The sequence below is a fragment of the Sinocyclocheilus rhinocerous genome, unplaced genomic scaffold (assembly GCF_001515625.1).
Source record: "Sinocyclocheilus rhinocerous isolate Xijiao unplaced genomic scaffold, SAMN03320098_v1.1 scaffold2348, whole genome shotgun sequence".
Classification (NCBI taxonomy): Eukaryota; Metazoa; Chordata; class Actinopteri; order Cypriniformes; family Cyprinidae; genus Sinocyclocheilus; species Sinocyclocheilus rhinocerous.
Genome location: NW_015655583.1, coordinates 115,157 through 128,404, shown reverse-complemented (window position 1 = coordinate 128,404; position 13,248 = coordinate 115,157). Strand labels below are relative to the sequence as shown.

General features: G+C 37.1%; 2 protein-coding genes across 2 annotated transcripts in view; one reads left to right on the top strand and one right to left on the bottom strand.

The window, feature by feature from the left end:
• Positions 1-767, top strand: part of LOC107718696 (CDK5 regulatory subunit-associated protein 1-like) — a 7,532-nt gene extending 6,765 nt beyond the window's left edge. Inside the window, exon 4 of the mRNA XM_016525887.1 lies at positions 487-767. Within this exon, the coding sequence (XP_016381373.1) occupies positions 487-516 (30 nt within the window). The 3' untranslated portion in view covers positions 517-767. The remainder of the gene's footprint in view (positions 1-486) is intronic.
• A 653-nt stretch (positions 768-1,420) lies between these two features.
• Positions 1,421-8,060, bottom strand: LOC107718693 (bactericidal permeability-increasing protein-like). The gene is made up of 16 exons (XM_016525882.1): positions 7,969-8,060; positions 6,632-6,749; positions 6,046-6,160; positions 5,461-5,592; positions 5,199-5,354; positions 4,513-4,576; positions 4,331-4,391; positions 4,117-4,208; positions 3,857-4,033; positions 2,806-2,865; positions 2,276-2,443; positions 2,112-2,179; positions 1,960-2,002; positions 1,815-1,878; positions 1,630-1,706; positions 1,421-1,523 (listed from the first exon to the last, which is right to left on the bottom strand). Exons 2-16 carry the CDS (start codon positions 6,732-6,734, stop codon positions 1,482-1,484), a joined length of 1,422 nt encoding a protein of 473 aa, XP_016381368.1. The 5' UTR covers positions 6,735-6,749; positions 7,969-8,060; the 3' UTR covers positions 1,421-1,481.
• Between the last annotated feature and the right edge of the window lie 5,188 nt (positions 8,061-13,248).

Sequence of the window (13,248 nt, the reverse complement as noted above, 5' to 3'; positions counted from 1 at the left end):
TCTTTGTGTGAACATTTGGGCGGTGTTATGCAAATCTTCCCACATAGTGTGGTAGATATGTGGGGGCGTGTTCGAACGAGCCGTTTTAGGTAGGTGTGGCTGACTCTTAACTTTTATAAAGAATATCTCTTTGGATTTGAGACTTTAGTCTTTGCAAATTTACAGATCTTCTTTATGCACCAAGAGCTTGTAACACTCCAAAGAGAAAGGAAAAAATGAAATCGCATCATATGACCCCTTTAAAGAAATCAAAGAGTTGATAATATTGAGAAGAGGTTATAGGAAACACTTATTCAGTAACTTGGTTGAATATAAGAGCTATAAGTTAAACAATTTCCACTTTCACACAGTAATTTTCACTTGGTAATGTGAGTGAATCACTTGGACTGTAGAGCATTGAAACAGAGCAACTGAAAAAAGCAACTGAATAATTATGTAACCATTTTTGTTTCATAGAATGTCTCTAACACTTAAATGTTCCAATAGATCACATCAGCTAACTCCCAGTGTCTATGAGGACATGCTTTGATCCACTCCTCCCTGAATGACAGAAAAACATGGCCATCTGAGCATCTTCTGAGCGAACAGACAATTTCATGCTGACCCTAAGATAACCCTCATGCTGCTGTTCTCATTTCACTGTTCAAACTGTAATTGTTGAAAGTAAAGAAATTAACACAGTTATTGTTCATGTTGCATGTAATGAAGCAAAATATGTACGTATTTTAATAAGTAAATGGAAATAAATGTAGAAATGTAATGTCTTGTTCCGAAAAATAAAGAGTTTTCTCTAAATTACCCTGGTGTAGTATCATATTGTTATATATGTGAGTTTACAGTCCTTTCAAAACCTGTTGTTGGGTGTTTACAAGCTGCAAACCTCTATATAAGCTGAGAGGGGAAGAGTTCATGAGTAAATAGCATTGCCATATTTTGCATATTTACATTTTTGCCTTTTTTAGATGATTTTATCCAAAGCAACTTAAAGTGCATGCAAGGTATATATTTTGACAGCTGTGCGTCTGGAAATCAAACCAAAGGCATCGGGGTTCCTTAATAAGTGAACCAGGGTTACAATACATACATAATGAGAAGTTCCCTTTCATAAATTAATTTGACGCTACTCAGTAGCTGACGCTATAGGAACCTTATACTGCAGCACCAAGCTACCATTGCCTGCCATTTAAGCACAACATAAACTGACTACTGTTAAAAACAGATAAAACCTAAGAACCAGAAGTCAAATCTACCTCTAAATTATTAAACCTAATAAAAGTTTTATAGAGAGGTCCAACTCAAACACGGCTTTGTGGGGGAAGTGTCCCCAAGTTTATTTATTCAAAACATGTATGTAATGCAAAGTTAGAAATGTAAAAAATTTTAATGATTTCTTTTAAAAATCACCTTTAAAAACATTGTCTCCAGTAGTAAATCTTTATTTTATTTATGTATTTATTTTCTTTCGCCAATTCAGGTGAGATTTATCCTGTGAATTGAACATCCGTTCCAATCAACAAGTAGTCCTGTGGGGGTGGGGGGTGGGAAGGAAAATAAAATTATTATTATTATTATTATGACAACATAGTCTCTATATAAAAAAGTATCACAATGATATATATACAAGCTTACCTTCAGGACCTGGAGTTGACTGTTTACAAGCTGCATCTTTCCAATGGCAGGAAGTGGATAACCTTCCTGTAAACGAGCTGAAAAGAAAAGGCCCATGAGTAAATAGCAATAAAAATGAAAGAAAAATAAGTTTTTCACTTAAAATGCCAACAAGAAATAATAATAATAATAATAAAAACTCTTACCATTAACCTTGGGAATAACAGCAAACTTCAAGACTATTGTGAAAATATTGTCAAGGGATGTCACCTGTTGATTTAAATTTTATGATGAGATTCTGAATTATTGCTTTCAGATCAGTTTTTAATACATTTCCTAGTTTCTTCTTACCTGGAATGGTCCCACATAGCTTTTTGCTAAGCTCATATCAATTCTGTTTAAGAGAATTATAGTTTGTTTGTATCAATTCTTTAATAATTTAAGAACATAAACACATATCCAGCTGTATATGTATAGACTGCAATTATGGCTCCAAAACTCACTTGTTAAGGGTCAGGTTTCCTGCCAGTTTGAGCTCAGTCACATATATGTGAGTACTGACACTGGCCTCCTGTTGGTTGAAGGGAAAATCCATTACATTAAGAAAAAAAAAACATACCTCATTTAAATTACAAATTTGGTTATTCCTCATCCTGGTGTGACTCACCAGATTGAGAACAAAGAGTGGAGATAGTGTGCTGTTGGGCTGAATTGCATAAGCTGTCACTGTACTGCTGGCCTGAACAGTCATGTTGTTCGGTTCAAATGTCATGAGGGGCTCCTTCACTGTCTCAACCAACAACTTCATCATCAGACCAGGATACATTTTCTCAATCTGAAATGAGTAATCTTAGAGTAATTTGTGTGTGTGTGCGTGTACCTGGTATTCCCAACGTTATGGGGATCAAATGTCCCCAGAATGATAATTTTGTAATTCCAGTAAATTTTTACCTTGTGGGGACATTTTTTTTTGTCCCCATAAGGTAACAAGAATATAAATCATACAGAATTATTTTTATTTTTTGAAAATTGTGTGAGGATTAGGGTAAGGGGACAGAAAACACAGTTTGTACTGTATAAAAATCATTAGGCCTATGGAAAGTCCCCATAATTATAGGAATATCAGTTTTTGTGTGTGTGTGTGTGTGTGCATGTGTTTTGAATTTATTGACTGAACATGTCTATTTATTTTCATACTTGAGGAATGAATCCTCCAAATGTCTTTGTGTTCAGACGAATTGGAGAGCCAGAGGGAATCTGCAAAAAACAAACATATAGTAAATTTTAAAAGTAGCTGCTCTCAGCTAGACTTCTATGAAGAACAAACCAGCAGATCATAGTTCTGGCCATTCTAGTTCTGTCATCACTGTATTGTATATAATGGAAGTCTACAAGGAAATCCCAGATGATGCAGTGACAATTCTTAAAAGGTTTGTAATGCCTCTATTTGACAGAACCAGCACCTGCACCAAGGTGGACCATTCTCTTGGAAGTTTGTCAAGAGAAAATTCTAACAGAGTGGTCACATCTGAGGGAAGACATTGCTGCCAGACCCTGTGTTGTGATCGCCAAGTATATGGGGGTGGGTGATGACAGAAAAAATTTAGTAGCCCTGCTGGAAATTAATTACACATTTGAGCAGAAATCTTCCCATGGTAAATGGACAAGACCTCTGCTGCTTGCCCCATTGAAATGGTTATTTCAGTGAGTGTTGTTCCAAACATGCACCAGACCCATTTAGCTCAACAAATTCCATTATATCTTCTCCAAATTAAAAATATGTATGGAAATAGTGCCATTGATACAGTGATGATACAATGGAATTTTCAAATGAAGACTGATGAAAACCCCAAAATTCAAAGATGAATAGACAGAGAAGTTTCTATGGTGTTCTTGCTTAAGTGTGTTAAACCTTGAGTCATTTGTTCATATTCATTCAGTTTAGGATCAGATATTGCTATTTTTGATGTTATTTTGGTGTTTCCAAAACTTAAATCAGGCTTACCCTTTTTTTCTTATTTGTAAATAAGTAATTGATGTTTTAGCAGTCATTACCGTGCTCAGGCTCATTCAGACATGACACTCTTATTTTTAATGTTTGTTCTTGAATTTATGACTCAAACTGTAATGTAATGTCTGTGTGCCAAAATCATGGCAATCCCTTATTGACAATCTTTCAAAAAGACAGCTATTGCACATCTATTGAACTTTCAGATTTGAGTGATTCTTCACATTTCATTCATCTCACCATGTCGTCAGTGATGTAGAGGCGGAGGGCACCAGCTCTGTTGTACACAAAGCCTGCTGAGTTGATGGTAAAGGCAGATACTCCGATGTACAGCATATCTGTGTCCTGAGACGGCAATGAAAAAGGTGTTGGGGAAAAGGGGGGTTCCTTGTGTTGTCCAATGTTGTAGAATTCACCCTATAAAGTGTGAAAAACATCTAAATTCAGTTATTTTGTTATGTGTTTAAAAAAATATCACACATGGTAGTGCTTAAGATTACCTTTAAACCCAAGTCAATGGAAGTATTAGAAATGTCAGGAGACCCCACCATGGAGTATTCAATTTCAGCATATTGATCTACTTTGGCTAAAACTGGAGTCAACAACAGAAATGTAATTTTTTTTGTATGTACTAAAAAAATGTATTGAATGATGCTGATTTTCATACCAAGTCTGAAATGCCAATAATTGATAAATAATGATTTATCATATCACCATTTAATGTTTTCAGGTGGGGGTTTATGTCAGCAATGGAATCAGCCACCAAAGGGCAGATCTGAAATGGCAGATAGATTGAATGTTAAACTCCGGTATGTCTTACATTGCATCTCAGTTTTTGTTTAACAGCACACATTTAGTGTGTAATAAAGAGGGCATTCACAGCCTAAATTCCTTACCTGTTTCTGCAGAGCATTGCGTAAAGCCTTATTAATGAAGGAACTGAAGAGGTTATATAACCAGCTGTCATGAAAACAGGAAATAAAAGTGCAAAAATGAAATGTTTGTTCTAACACAGTCGTTAGGTGTAAACTGGGTTTCAGTTGTTTAATTCTTTGGTCAGATAATATCATGGATTCTTGACATTTTTTTATTCACTAATATTCAAAAGTTAGAAATGTTTAGTCCAACAAATAAATTGATGAGCTTATCAAATGTCATTGATGAGCTTATCAAAAGAGTTAAGAAGTAAATTCTTACTCTATCGCATTTAAAAGTTACAAACAACTGTGTCCCATTCTCAGGCATACAACCATATGACAAGATTTACTATAGGAACATTTTTAAAAGGTTATCTGTTGTCATCCAAAGCTAACCCCTACTAAGTGATCGCTTAACTGCTTGAGGTGAACAAACATTTCTGATACTTATAAGAATATATATTTAGACTCCTACGTCCTGCCATTGTCTCGCTATTTTCACTTCCATCAGTTAAAAAACAGTAAAGGATTGCACTTCCTCAGAGATCTTCCTCTTTTTAAATGTTACATAATATTTGTAGAGAAGAATCTTTGTACAAAGCTAATTTGTGGACTTTAGCAATTAACTTTGGCTTGACTGCTGTGTATTAGTTTCTCAGTATTACCTGGCCCCACCATGAAATTTGACATTGACACTCCCCACAGTTGCTGCACAGTTGGTCATGCTGACTGTTGGGCGGCCAGTGTCATCACTTGTGACTGCAACAGTGGTGCTAATGGTCAGTTCACTCACAGCCAGATCAAATGATCCACTGTCTTTTCTGTGTACAAAGAGATCAGATATTATATAGCGTCATTTACATTATTCCTGAATTTAATTCGTTCATTTAGCTTAGTGTGAATTAGTAATGTGGACACTCAACTTACATGATCCTGAGGTATTTGACTCTCCAGTTTCCATGCAGATTGATGTAGGCATTGCCAATTGAGAGGATGACTCCAGTGTCAGGAACTAACGCCAGTGCTGACTTGGGAAGTCCCAGGTTTACAATCTGCATCCTAATAGGTATATCAGAGAAGCTTTTGCTATATGCTATTATAAGCATATTCCCAACAATCCAATACCTCATCCCTACTTTTCTTCAATGCCTTTCTAACCTCATATGTTCAACACTTTGTTTCATTAAAAATGTAGAAAATAATGTTTACTATTCACCAAATAATCCTGTCAAAGTGGCATCATGTATTTTTTTGTAATTTTGCAAGGCCAAGTAAATATCTCTTTTATTACTCCATCTTATTTGTTTTATTTGTCAGTGTAAATCAGTATTAAACAATCCTAAAATGCCAACACTGAAAAAAACACTTCAAATCATGTGGAGTATACAAATCAAATGGAAATCATGTGTTTCAAAGAATTTCTCAAAGGTCATTTTGAATGTGTCAACTAAGTTTAACATTTACATAGTAGGAACTTATAGGACCATGAATTAAAATTGACATTGATCTCACCCTGTAAAACTATATTGGACTTTTCCAACAGGATCCACCTTTTCTGTACCACTTATATCCGGCACTTTAATAGTTCTGAGTTTCTGCTGGATTGAGGCAATTCCAATCTGTCGACCTGCAATCAAAACAAAGCAACATTTAGAAGCTGTACCTCAGAATGAGTGCCCTGAGATCTGTCTCACAATGCAGGTTTAAAATGCTACCTGGAACAATTTTATTTTCAATCTTATTAATTTTTTTTTGTTTTGTTTTTTTGCCCAAAGTTCATACCCATATTACTGTATACACAGTCACATGCATACACTGATTACCTAGAAGTTAATCAAAAAGTTTAATAAAGTTCTTTCAGCTTGTTTTTTGAGACAGGCCTCTGACCTATCCACCCTGATATCGTTATTAAGGCATGAGAGATAAAGAAAGAAGGCCAAACTCTGTACATACACATGATCTACATGTCCATTCAGTGTTTTTCACCCAGAGTTTTTGAACCATATGGTAACTAGATTTTGTTCCATAACATCAGATAAATTACAGATTTTTTTTTTTATTCCAAAGGGTTACAAGAAGTACTGTTTTGCTTACTTACCATACTCAAGCCCCTTCTGAGTTAGTCTGACTTTAACTCCTGCATTGGTGCCTGTAGCGACAGAAACCAGGTTCACAAGAACCAGAACACACCAGAGGAACATCGCTTTCAATCTAGCCTATGAGAGACACACATCATGGGCATAAGATAAGTGTTTTCAACTGTCAGAATAGAAGATCCATGTAATCGGCTCCAGTCTAATCCAGTTGTTTCTATTTTAAACACAGTGACACCGTTAATACAACTGTATTATCAGCTCCTGTCCTGTCTAACCAAATCAGCAACCAGCTTTTTTTTGTGCCTAAACTTGCGATATCTCCCTAGTAAACAAACTTGAAACTGGCAAATAAATTGATTATAAAGAAAATATTCACCTTTCTGTTTGTAAACCTTTTTGATCTCTGTTTTCAGCCTAGGTAGTTAGGGAAGTGAACTGTACTTTATTTTATAATTTTTTTTGGTTAGGTAAGATAGAGGTTTAAAAACTAATAACGTTTTGTTTGTTATTTTGGCCTTGCCAGCTCCTGAACTTAAACTCCCAATAAACTTGTTGCTGCAAATCTTTTGTCCATGCAAGTTATTTCATGTTGCGCTTCTTCCCTAGATGGGGCGTAACAGTGTCTACATGCTTAACATGCTAGTTGTGAATCTGTGAATTTGACATGTAAAAGCTATATCATACAGCCTAAGTTAGCTTTTCTGAACCTAATTACAGTAAGCGCCCATATATTTACAGTACATAATATATTAAGTGACCACATAATAGCCTATCATTTGACAGCAACTACAGGCTCTCTGCTTTTGCTGGAGAATAAGGAAATGGCTGAGATAAGCAATGTCCTGATTTGTTATGTTACTCTGAAAGAGACCTTTGTCTTGCAGTCAGATAAAGCCACATGACTGTGAACAAGTTGATGCTTACACTGAATTAAGACGAGCTAGAATTTAAAAACTGCAGATAAGACAGGACAGTGTCAGCCAGACAGGAATGTGTCATGTGACTTGGGTTTATTTCCTGCTATATAAAAAAGCATAAGGTATACAGTAAAGCTTTTATTCATCTTTTACAAAGTTTGGACATTTTACACCCATATTTTGTATATCAAAATGAACCATATGTGTAACACAATACATGATATATACACAAAATGTTGGTTAGCATAGATCTCTTATGCAGAGCCATAAACACAAGCAAAGCAATTTTGAATATAAATGACACAATCTGTAGAAAACCCTTTCATTATCATTACATATCTGATCTTAGCAGATCAGAAAATAAAGAATATGTAGGCTGGTGTTGTTCAGATAGATATAAATATAAATATATGTGCACTGACCTTAAACTGTTGTGAAGTGCTAAATGCTTGGTCTCTTCCTGTCTGGATGCGTGAACTGTCTGCTCTCTAGCTGGCAGCAGCACTGAGTGAAACTGGAAGAGAGACATTCAACACTGATTCGAAGCAACAGGAAGAGACTCTTTTCAAATTCACTTAAACAGTGACATGCTCTAGTGACCATACACAACTTGAGGAGACAAACCATTCATCAATTAACATTATTATTCAGAAATTGTGGTTCGTAAACTTTGCATTCTTTTAATTTTCCGAATAAATAGAACCACAATGCTATGATTAAAGAAAATGGAAATTGTAAGTAAAATGCTTTACTTTAGATTGTTGGTGTCCATCAGAGATGGCAAACGTACACTCATCCTTCACTCAAGCAGAAGTACAGATACTCATGTTTAAAAAGACTCTGGTAAAAGTTGAAGTACTGACTACAATTTTTCACTCAAGTTAAAGTAAATAAGTATGGGCTATGACATGTACTTAAGTAAAAAGTAGCTATTACCACTATCTGTTTTAGTGTCATGCTTGTAACTGGACCTCATATCATATTAATACATTAATACAAAAGAACTTACATTTCAAATTTTGTTTGCTAATGAATGTATCCAGGCTGAACAAACACTATGTGGAACACAAGCAGAGAAAAGACTAAGCTGAGAAAAAAAAAACGATTTGCCATCACCTAGACCACATCCTATTGTAGGGTGATTCTGCCTCTTATCCTTGGAAACAACTCAAAATTACTATTATGCTTTAAAATTACTAAATTGTGGTGAGTTATACTGTACATTTAAAGGGTTACTCCACCCCAAAATGAAAATTTTGTCATTAATCACTTACCCCCATGTTGTTCCAAACCCGTAAAAGCTTTGTTCGTCTTCGGAACACAATTTAAGATACTTTGGATGAAAAGCGGGAGGCAGCTTGGCAGCTTGGTGACTGCCAAGTAAATTGCACTGTCAAGGTCCAGAAAAGTATGAAAAGTATGAAAGACCGTCAGAATAGTCCTGAATTTTATGAATCTGAATTTTTTGAAGCGACGAGAATACTTTTTGTACGCGAAAAAAAACAAAAATAACGACTTTATTCAACAATTCGTCTCCTCTGTGTCTCTCCGCATCACTGTAGCGCCATTTTGGAGAATAACCACTGAACGCAAGCAGCGTACGCTCTTCTGTGTCAGCTGCGACACATAAAATTCAGGACGTTTTCTACATGTATTTACGCTTTGATTTGAACGAAAACAGTGCATCCCGCTGCTTGCGTTCAGTGGTTATTCTCCAAAATGGCGCTACAGTGATGCGGAGAGACACAGAGGAGACGAATTGTTGAATAAAGTCGTTATTTTTGTTTTCTTCGCGTACAAAAAGTATTCTCGTCGCTTCATAAAATTTAGATTGAACCACTGATGGCAGATGGACTATTCTGACGATGTCTTTCATACTTTTCTGGACCTTGACAGTATAATTTACTTGGCAGTCAATGGGACAGTCACAAGCCTCCCGGTTTTCATCCAAATATCTTAAATTCTGTTCCGAAGACGAACAAAGCTTTTACGGGTTTGGAACGACATGGGGGTAAGTGATTAATGACAATTTTCATTTTGGGGTGGAGTATCCCTTTAATTGAAATGCAAACAGAAAGAAAATTATAGTGCAATTATAATTTATACTTACTTACCCCTGTTAACATGCAGGGGGCCTATAACTATAAATCATTAGAAATGTCTAAGGTTTTATTCTAAAATATTAAATTAGTATCATTAAAAAAATGGTGAAGGTCATTTCTTAATTTTTGTCGGGAAATCTTATGTATCCACTGAGAGAAAAAATAATTCCTGTACTCCTCTCTACACTTGAGAAAAACGTATAGCTATGGATGTTTATTTCCAAATTCTTTAGAGAAAAGTGTTCTTTTTACAATTTTTACCCAAAATAGGGTGTTTGTGAGCATTAGTGAGTACACACGTAACTCGTAGCCAAAGGGCGCACTTGCACAGAAACTCCACAAGTGAGACTCACAGAAGTAGGCTAATATCTTTGTCCATATAAGGAAATACCGTATATGGACAAAGGCAAGGCATCCAGCTATCGCTGTAGCTGAATAAAATGCAGATAGAGACGTTTTACCTGATGAAACTTCAATACAGTAAACATACGATTGCAACAATATATGGTTTATCTGTGTTCTTCAAGCCATCTCTGGTATTTTTAAGAATAAAATATATCTATAATGCATTGTTAATTAATTTCTATCACTGTACAGAATACTATAAAATAGCATGATTTCTGCCTCATTGTCTGATATGAAACCATGTCAGATCACAAAAGAAAGTTATTTCAAACACTCGACTGATGTTATTAAGTGAATGTGGACTAAAAACGTGATTAAATGTTCTGGTTACAGGTTTGTAAACAGGCTCACACAGATTGCAAAACTGTATTGCACACATGCTACTGTGGTAAATTTATTCATCGCACAAACCGGTTTTTAGTAGCACGTGCGACATGTATGTGCCCTGTAGCCCTGTGAATGTCTCAGTCATTTATATATATATATATATATATATATATATACTGTATATATAGTGTCACGGTAGGTTCCACAACAGAGGGGTGCAACTATGAGGCTTAAAATAAGGAACAGGTGAGACTAATAGTGGAGCCGACAGGAAGAGGAGGAAGAGACCACAGAGACCAACTGACAGAGTGGCGTGATAGCTGGAGGGATGAAGGGCAATGGCAGAGCTATTGGAGGTGTGAACCAGGGCAGAGCCGGGGAGACAGAAGACCGAAGCAGACTCAAGGGATCTGAGGACCAAGTAGGAGCCAGGGGGATGGAGGAGCCCTGGGACCACTGGACTAAGCTAGAGCAGAGGAGAAATGCAGAGAAGAAAAAAAGAAGAGGATTTGTGTGTGTATGTGTGTACCTGGTATACCAAATGTCCCCACAAGTATAGTAATTCAAGTAATTTTTGATGTTGTGGGGACATTTTTTCGTCCCCAAGAGGAACAAGCTTCCAGTGGCAGTCCTGAAAGCCAGCATCAAAACCTTAAATTTGATTGTGGCCGCAACTGGGAGCCAGTGGAGAGAGATCACGAGGGGTGGGATGTGCATCTTTTTTGGCTGATTTAAAACATTCAGCCTTCTGTTCTGGATCTTCTACAGAGGCTTGGTTGCATTGGCTGGAAAGCCAACCAGTAGGACATTACAGTAGTCCTGTAGTCCCTCTGAGAACCACTGAATTTTGGGACCAACGGACTGGAGACATCAGGGACCAGTGGGACCCTGAGACTTGGAACTACTAAGAGAGCAAAGGAATGAAGAAGGAGTTCTTCTTCTCCTCCCTTTTTTGAGGAAGCTGCAACAGTCTCAGTTGGCTCTGCCACTAGCTCTAGGATTGACAAAGCCTCTGGCTAAGTACCCATGCAGGCGTGAGTGCAGGCTGAGACTGGGTCTGATTCAAAAATGGGCCAGAGCAAACACAGTTTTCACGAATGCATGTTTTTAGTTTACACAAAGACAATAATGGTATCGTTTTCAAAAACTTTAAAACCTTTTTTCAAAAGTCTGCGTATTCAGGCCCCCAAAATGCTATTGTTTAGTTAATGCATTTGTATAGCATTTTTATGTCAACATTATCAACGCCAAAGCACTCACGTCCTTGTAGAAGTCGTAATTATAACTTGCTAGCTGGGAATCTTCTGAGAGCTATGACTAGGCCAACATGACCGCTGTACCACCTGACCGCCGCAGATTCATTTAGGCTTTCAACTTAGGCATTGATGTTGCCTTAGAAATGCATCATTTTGAGGACGTGGATAGCTCAGAGTAGAATGTCATGTGCTGTTATTTATACTGATAGACAGCTATCTAGCGCTACTGTTTGGAACAGCATACCATTATATTTGTCATTAGATAGTTTACAAGTTTTGAACAACAAACGACAATAAACAGATTTTGGGAGAGCCTGAACGTTGCTTTACATCAGGGGTGTAAAACTCAATTCCTGGAGGGCCGGAGCACTGCAGAGTTTTGTTCCAACTCTGCTCCAAAACACATACCATGTAGTTTTCAAATAATCCTGAAGGATTTGATTAGTTGGATCAGGTGTGTTTAATTAGGGTTGAATCTAAACTCTTGCCTTGTCCAAATACCCACACTTGCGGTCAGCTGGGAATCTTCTGAGAGCTATGACTAGGCCAACATGACCGCTGTACCACCTGACCGCCGCAGATTCATTTAGGCTTTCAACTTAGGCATTGATGTTGCCTTAGAAATGCATCATTTTGAGGACGTGGATAGCTCAGAGTAGAATGTCATGTGCTGTTATTTATACTGATAGACAGCTATCTAGCGCTACTGTTTGGAACAGCATACCATTATATTTGTCATTAGATAGTTTACAAGTTTTGAACAACAAACGACAATAAACAGATTTTGGGAGAGCCTGAACGTTGCTTTACATCAGGGGTGTAAAACTCAATTCCTGGAGGGCCGGAGCACTGCAGAGTTTTGTTCCAACTCTGCTCCAAAACACATACCATGTAGTTTTCAAATAATCCTGAAGGATTTGATTAGTTGGATCAGGTGTGTTTAATTAGGGTTGAATCTAAACTCTTGCCTTGTCCAAATCCCCACACTTGCGGTCTTGGCCACTTGAGAGCGCGTGCGCGCCACAGGAAGTGCGCAAGACTGTCCCAGGTCTTAAAAACGCCAAAGCGCAGTACTGGAGCAGTATTCGAGGCTTGGTGTATGCATCATGTTCTGGAAATAAATTGTGAGAATTTTTGCCGAGATCTTGCGAGAGGTCTCAGAAACCTTTCCAATGTATGTTAAATATTATTAATAATTAGATATTACATATCATTTGATTTTAAAATGCAAAGTATTGAATATAAATCTCTGTAAACACTTGCATTTTTACAACACTATACGTGTGTCCTATCAGGTAATGAAAAGTTCTACACACACTTGTGGTCTTCATGCTCACTTGAACACTTGGACCAAATACAGGAAATACGTCATATAAGTAGTCAAGTGGTTAGGGTTAGGGTAGGGACAAGGCATCTGCAGAGCTCAGGCCCTCCAGGAATTGAGTTTGACACCCCTGCTTTACATAATGAACGTTACAAAATGTTTTTGTTGAGTCATGGCGCCATCTTGTGGTGTGATTGACTGGAACACACTGAGGTCGGAGTTAGGACATTTTGACTTCTCCATCTCCCATTGTTTCCTGTCTCTCCTCCTACTGACCTGACCATTAAA

Bases quoted from the DNA above. Each gene is read 5' to 3' on its own strand.
- LOC107718693 (XM_016525882.1), bottom strand. From the start codon at position 6,734: ATGTTCCTCTGGTGTGTTCTGGTTCTTGTGAACCTGGTTTCTGTCGCT. The intron at 5,355-5,460 runs GTAAGTTGAGTG...CTTTGTACACAG, and splicing joins GTCAAATACCTCAGGATCAT to AAAAGACAGTGGATCATTTG. The intron at 4,577-5,198 runs GTAATACTGAGA...TTTTCATGACAG, and splicing joins AAATTTCATGGTGGGGCCAG to CTGGTTATATAACCTCTTCA.